The 7,283-nt window shown below is 45.6% G+C and overlaps 1 protein-coding gene across 1 annotated transcript in view; it reads right to left on the reverse strand.

Annotated features, from left to right (window-relative positions):
• The window catches only part of TNFRSF11A (TNF receptor superfamily member 11a), a 17,015-nt gene that overhangs the window by 2,006 nt on the left and 7,726 nt on the right, over nucleotides 1-7,283 (reverse strand). Inside the window, exons 8-9 of the mRNA XM_035891301.1 lie at nucleotides 6,287-6,336; nucleotides 3,239-4,082 (exon numbers count right to left, since the gene is read on the reverse strand). Coding sequence (XP_035747194.1) covers nucleotides 3,239-4,082; nucleotides 6,287-6,336 — 894 coding nt within the window. The remainder of the gene's footprint in view (nucleotides 1-3,238; nucleotides 4,083-6,286; nucleotides 6,337-7,283) is intronic.

Consider the following 7,283-nt stretch of genomic DNA (forward strand, 5'->3'; position numbering starts at 1 on the left):
TCATTACTTGCGGACTGATCCAACACCTTTTAGACATTTTGTGCCTTTCCTCATTACGTTCCACAACACTTGAGATGTTCCCGTTTTCATGGCAGCTAAGCATGGCCCAGCCCAGAGAAAAGCTGTTTTTCTAGTGGCCACGGGTGATGTTTGCACATCAGCCATGGACACTGGGCTCCAGCTGTGCTGAGTTAGGACCTGTGCCTGCTCATAACCGAGCCTGGGTAGCACTTGAGCATCTCTCTAATAGCCCCCCTCAAGCAATCTTATTTATTTTAGCTGAACCACTGCATTGCTAGCTCTTTGCTTTCTTTCCAAGGGTTGTTGATTAACATGAGGTGTCAATAAGAGTTTTCTCTGCAGGAGTTTTTTTCCCTGCCAGTTGCTTCCTCTGCATTCAATTTGGTTCGGCTGTTTGCCATCAACACAACTGTTAGGCATAATGGGACTACAAAAATAACTGGTTGCCTTTATACAGATTGCCCATTGCTTGCAAAAGGTACCCTGGAAAAGTTTACCAGTGCTCACTATGAGATCAAGAATTTAGAAATATATGTGACAGTGGGGAGGGGAAAAAAAAAAGCAGATTAACACATTTATAATGTTTAGTTGAATGTGGCTGGCAAATTGTCACTGCTTTCTGAAGATATCATGCTGAAACAATAGGATATTTGAGGCCCAAAAGCACAGAAAACGGACAGAAGAGCTTCCTGGTCTGCACTAAGAGATGTGCTTCCAACCTGGAAAGTATATAGAACACCTTCAGAGGATAAGTGAAGGCATCGTTCTCTGCAACTTTTCAGCCTTTTGACCTCTTCAGACTACCTGATGATATTAATTACAACGACAGATTAATTTTTGTGGTAATTATTCACTAAGAACTGGAACAATGTAGGCGATTAATTTTCTCTGAGCCATCTAATGGGCTCTAGGTGGTAGGAACTGTTTGTTCCTGCCGAAGTGGGGTGGTTTGGGATCTGGAAGTGAAAGGCTCTGCAAACCCATTCCTAATCATGAATCACCTAAATCTTCCCGCACTCGTGCTTTATGCCGTAGCCCTACACATGACTCGAGGTGGTCACGAACCGACCCTTCATGTTCTGACTGCCTCCAGGCTTGGGGGGGGGGCGGTTTAAAAGAGCACTTGAAGGCTTACCTCCATCTCTGGTGGTGACCCCTGTAAGTGGCACCTGTCCAGAGGTTTGCTTTGGTCCTCTACGGTTGTTTCAAGGGAGGGACAGAGTTTGCAATTTCTGTTGTCATTCTGAGTATTAGAGAACTAAAACCAAAACTTCATGGGATTACCCATGGCCTTTTTCTTTCAATTTTTTCATCCAGCCTCTTTTGTACCGTTCTGCCTTAGCATGACTGCTAAGGCTTCAGTGGCTTTGAGAGGCTTTACAGAAAGTTATTTTGCCTGCACATTTATACCATGTGGGCGTTTCATAAGGCCCAGCAAAATGACCGGCGCCGTTGCAGCTCCATGCGCAGCCCCAGCATGGCTGGGGTGCTTCAGCGTGGAAGCTATGGCTAAGCCCTGGCTCGCTCCTCGTGCAACTAGGTGTCGTCAGCAGGGCACAGCCATTCTGCAGACAGAAAAAATACCTCCGCCAGCAAGCAACATTACCTACAGATTAACTAACCCATACTCTCATACTGCCCATAGCTTGCTCGATAACTGCTGGCGGCCCTGCCTAAAAAATGGCAAATTAGGAACGCTGCATCTGTGCTCAGGTTTCACCAGATGGCACTGTAGCATGTACATACCCGAAGGCACAGACGCAATTAAAATATAAAGAATTGTGCTGCACATCTAAGATGGCACTTTCTAGCACGTCACTTAAATCCAAGCTCTCCTGTTTGCCCTGTTGTTCCTTAATATGTTCTCTTCCTCTTTCTGTCACATTTAGAAAGAAAAAGCGGTACTTCTGCAGTGCCAAATACGACTTGACTTTCAGCTGTACCTCAGAGTCACCTTCCAACAACAACATAAAAAGATCATCTGCGTTCTCTTTGCTACTGCTGAATTTTGTACAGACCAGGCAGTGAAACTGTGTCAGGATTTCAGGAAACTGAAACAGCAGAAAGAGAATCTGCTCTTAGAAAGATGAACGCTACACACTTTCAGATTGCCCCACGGCATGCGTGTTGAGAGGGGAAGGGCCTTCAAAAGTGTTGCTTTTGGGCTTTGGCAGACCGACAAGAATGTCTCCTTCAGAAACTTGAAGGCACGACATGGTTTTAAGGAAGGGCAACTGCTTATGACTGCTGTGTGTATTACAGTAATACTTAGATGTCCCAGTCAAAACTAAGGTCTCATTACGCTTGGCAGTACATTGACATAAATAAAAATAGAGCATCTGACTTTAAGAGATTATAACCTAACATGACTAATAACACATGACAGGCAGATTGCAGACTTTTATACTGAAAATGTCTGAGGGAGGAAGGTTTCATCCAGAAAAGACTCATAACTTCCCTTCTGCTAGTTTTGCTTCAGTGATTTTTTTTCCTGCTTTGATTTGACAATTTTGATATATTTACTCAATTAGCAAATCGGCAGTCAATTAGTAAATTGGCAACAGCGTTTCAGCGTTGTTTAGGGGACAGAGCACTTGTGTATGGAGAAACAATGTCTGTATAAAATTATTTTTAGGTGAATGCTTACATCCTAGCAAATTAAAACAAAGAGAAAGAGCTAAAAGCAGATAATTGAACTTAATCTCTTAGACCCAGTTGAGGCCACCAGGTTACAGCTCCAGCTGGAGTTTCGCTGACTGCCATATAAACATTAACTGGACTTAAACCTAATGGCAAAGACGTGTGTGCAGGCTGATGAATGGAAAATCGTCTGTCTGAGCGCTGTGCATCCTTCCTTGACTCAGCCTCTAGGTCCCTATGCCCTCCTCCTTCTAAGTTTCCTCCAATACACACACCTGCTTTCACCAAAATACTTCAGTAACAGAACTGCCCGGCCTTTGCAGTGACAGCCAGAAGATGGGTTCTGCATTGCTGGTTAGTCCCTCACAGTGCTCATCCTACCTGCAGAATTCACTACAGACCAAATGGCCGTGCTATTTCATTTTTGTCTTTCAGATTTCAGCTTCAGGGCAATTAAGTGAAAAGGCATCATTTTATTCTTCTCTCCTTCTCCTAAATCAGACCCTCTGAATAATGCTGAGCTAGCACAGAGAATAATCCTATACGACCGCGTACGGGTCAAGCCTAATGGGCTTACCAGATGCTGGAGGGAGGTCTGAAGTGCTGCTGTTTGTCCCTGAAGTGCTTCTGTTTGCGTTCTGGTACTTCATGTTGGTACTGTCTGAAGAGGCATCTTCCATACCGTGATCGCTTGCTAGAGTGCTCTGACCAGCAGAGAGAAAATTCAAGCCACAGGTGCACTGTGCATAGGATCCAGTTTCTGGGGAGGTGGAGGCACTGTCAGCTGCAGCGCAACAGGGTTTGCTCCACTTTCTGGGAGATTCCCTGTATGAAATGCCACACCTCACACAGATCTTTTCTGATTCATAGTTTATTGCAAAACGATCTGTGTCTTTGTTGCCTGTTTCCTTCAGGCAACTGTGAGCACACTGGCAAGATTTCTGGAGAAGTTTGTCTGTGGCAGCGTGTGCCCCATCCGTGTCAGAGGAAGGGTGAGGGCCTTGAGAGATGGATACATCCTCTGTACTCCCAATCCCTGAAAAGTACTGATTTAAGCTGTCATTCTCCCCTGCCTCCATTGGTTCTGAAAATGACGACGCATTTTTACTGGCAGTCCGACTCAGTAAAGATAAATAATCAGTGGTATTGAGATCCTTATCCATGTATTCGTCTTCCGTGGGAACCGTTGGGAAATGGTCATCATCAGTCTCGGTTACCATAGAAAACTCTTGGAGGCTCCCTCCTGCCTCACACGGCGCCATGCCGGGGCTCCCGTTCCTGCAAGGAGCGTGGCTGCTGGTGCAGCATGAGCTTCCAGGGGCAGGAGAGCCAGTGGGGCCCAGGAGACACCCGCCTTCGGAGGTGTGGGGGACAGCGGCATTCGTGGTGTTCACAGCAACAAATGCGTCCCTTGGGGGCTCCTGAAAGAAAGCCGAAAGAACGATGTGTTTAATACAGATAAGCAGAAGGTTATTTTCTAGACAAAGAAGGAGGAGGCGGATCTCAGTTCTTCCTTGGTGTGGAGCTGCCCAGGTTGAGCAGCACCGCTATATTTGAGTGTCGAAGTGTAATTCTGTTCTGCTGTGAAACTGTGACTAGTGATGCTGGGCTCAGCGGGTGTTCAGAAAAAAAACTGGTGGCCTGGGGGGGGGCAATAACATTTGATTCTGGGAGAGGACTATTCCTAGTTCTTAAGAAGGCACATACATCTAGAACAGTCACTGGATTCTGCTGTTCCTTATGAAACATCGATAAGACCTACCCAACTGCTTATAAGGTTTGGAAACCCCCCAAATCATCTGTGTGTCCAAAGGGCTGTTGATTTGTGAAGGCCTTACTGGGAGCAGAATCTTTACTATCAGTAATGATCAAAGAAAAAAACCGGGGTGATTCAGAGGGCCCAAGACAGGCTAGGAAAAAAAAAAAAAAAAAAACCACATGGGCAAGGTTGCTTTAACCTGGAAAATGGTAGGACAAAAAATGCAAAGGCCCATCACGTCACGTTGCCAGTACTTGTCAAAGTAAAGCTGTATTTTTGGTTGCAGCTCCACAAAAAAGGGTTGGGAAATACTTCAAGGGTTCCCTTCAGTTCACGCGAGCGGTGCTGTAATGATGGGTATTTGGGAACTGCTACCTTTCATTTCTAGTGTCTGTTCAGATCTTCCAGGCTGGAGGAGAGAGTGTAAATGCTCCCAGTCACCAACTGCTGTTGATCCACTCCTCTGTCCCAGAGGATCTGAGCAGCTGCCTGTACAGGAGCTTGCACAAACATTTACATGACAAAAGAGGAACTGCCTACTCAAAAAGGTGGGTTTGATTTTGGGGTTTTTTTGTTGTTGTTGCAATGGAATTTGAGTCTTTCAATAGCTAAGCTAGACAGGGCTCCAAGGCGGGGTGGTGGGGAGAGCATGCACCTGGGAGACCTCCATCCACGTCCGTGGGGTGAAGAGGTAAGGGCAAGGGGGCCAAAGAAGGGTAGGAAAAAAAAAAAAAAAAAAGTCACATGGGCAAGGTTGCTTTAACCTGGAAAATGGTAGGACAAAAAATGCAAAGGCCCATCACGTCACGTTGCCAGTACTTGTCAAAGTAAAGCTGTATTTTTGGTTGCAGCTCCACAAAAAAGGGTTGGGAAATACTTCAAGGGTTCCCTTCAGTTCACGCGAGCGGTGCTGTAATGATGGGTATTTGGGAACTGCTACCTTTCATTTCTAGTGTCTGTTCAGATCTTCCAGGCTGGAGGAGAGAGTGTAAATGCTCCCAGTCACCAACTGCTGTTGATCCACTCCTCTGTCCCAGAGGATCTGAGCAGCTGCCTGTACAGGAGCTTGCACAAACATTTACATGACAAAAGAGGAACTGCCTACTCAAAAAGGTGGGTTTGATTTTGGGGTTTTTTTGTTGTTGTTGCAATGGAATTTGAGTCTTTCAATAGCTAAGCTAGACAGGGCTCCAAGGCGGGGTGGTGGGGAGAGCATGCACCTGGGAGACCTCCATCCACGTCCGTGGTGTGAAGCAGTCAGTGCACATGAACTTGAACCTATGCCCCCATCTCAGCGTTTCAAGCATGTAATCTGGGGCTGCTCCAGAGCAAAACCTCTTGGAAAGCCTTAGGTTTTTTACAGCCGAATGGACAAGAGGGATTTCTGTGAGCACTTTAAGTAAGGGGTCTCACTGCCAGGTTCTTCATCTGATGGCTCTGTCCTTAATGCCTTGCATGTCTGGCATTCTTGGCATTGCCCCAAATCCAGGTTTCTCCCTCCCTGGTGAGGACTCTGGTGTGTAAAAAGGTGCAAACTCAACTAAGCTGGTCCTCCTCTTAGGATTTAGAAAGGCTCTCTCCTAGGTAGTCTCAGGTGTTCAGCAACGGGTGGGCTCCTGTTTACCTTTCGTCTTGTAAATATTTAATCATCATCACAGAGACTTTTACCGCTGTTAAAACTGGCTGAAACCAGAGAGCAGGTTCAGAAGCTATTTGAGAATGGTGATTTCATACGCCTCACATTTACAGAAAACCAGACTGAAAAAGCCAAAGCTGCAAGCATTTTTTGGGGAAGTCAAAACTTGCTTTCTAGCCAAACATTAACATGGAGTCTGCTTCAGAAGGGGTTAGTGTCTTTGACTTTACCTTTGTTCCTTTTATTTGGCTGCACACTTCGTTAGCCCAATTCTGTAGATCTGCTGTAGGAAAAACAAAAAGAGTAGCTGTAACATATAGCAGGCACTGAAGTTAACCACAGACCTAAACACCCACAGTCATTCACAATCCGCAATATCATATTAAATGAAAACCAGCGAGACTGTTTTTACTGACTGTTCAAGTGTCCCAGCCTCAGTCTAGCTAGGATTCATTGTAACTGGAACAGGGATATATTTCTGTGGAACAAATGTTTCCAAGCTCCTAAAATAGACCACAGTTAAACTGTGTTCCACATCAAATGGGGTTTCTTTCCTGGTCATATGTCACACCAAGCTATGACTGGCCCGATACCGACCCGCTTGCAGCCGTACGGTCTATTTCAAGAAAAGTCACATGGACGGCCCAAAAACCGTTCTCAGACAGGAGTGAGGAGCCTGGAGAGAAGAGGGTAAGCCACTGAAACCACAGGATGGCTGGCTCAAATACAGCGTATTTCACTTCATCAGGGTGTGCTTAATGGGGAAATTCACTTAATCAGAGTTACCTCCCAAGGAAAAGCTTTAAGTCCAACAATGCTTTATGATAAAGACTGCCACTTAATACAGTGAGCAATTCTAGTTTTCTGTTTATAACTTTCAGGATATTTGGCAGGGCTCAGGTCTCGTACATTTGAAGCTTGTGCTGGGTTTCTATGTCAATCTCTGCAACGTCTGCTGGATCTCTTCTCCCAGGTAACGGGCAATAGGATGAGAGGAAATGGCCTCAAGTTGCACCAGGGGAGGTTTAGATTGGATATTAGGAAAAATTTCTTCACCGAAAGGATTATCGAGCATTGGAACAGGCTGCCCAGGGAAGTGGTCAAGTCCCCATCCCTGGAGGTATTTAAAAGACATCTAGATGTGATGCTTAGGGACATGGTTTAGTGGTGGGATGGCAGGGTTAGGTTAATGGTTGGACTTGATGATCTTAAAGGTCTTTTCCAACC

The sequence above is a fragment of the Egretta garzetta genome, unplaced genomic scaffold (genome assembly GCF_000687185.1).
Source record: "Egretta garzetta isolate BGI_Z169 unplaced genomic scaffold, ASM68718v1 scaffold463, whole genome shotgun sequence".
Taxonomy (NCBI): domain Eukaryota; kingdom Metazoa; phylum Chordata; class Aves; order Pelecaniformes; family Ardeidae; genus Egretta; species Egretta garzetta.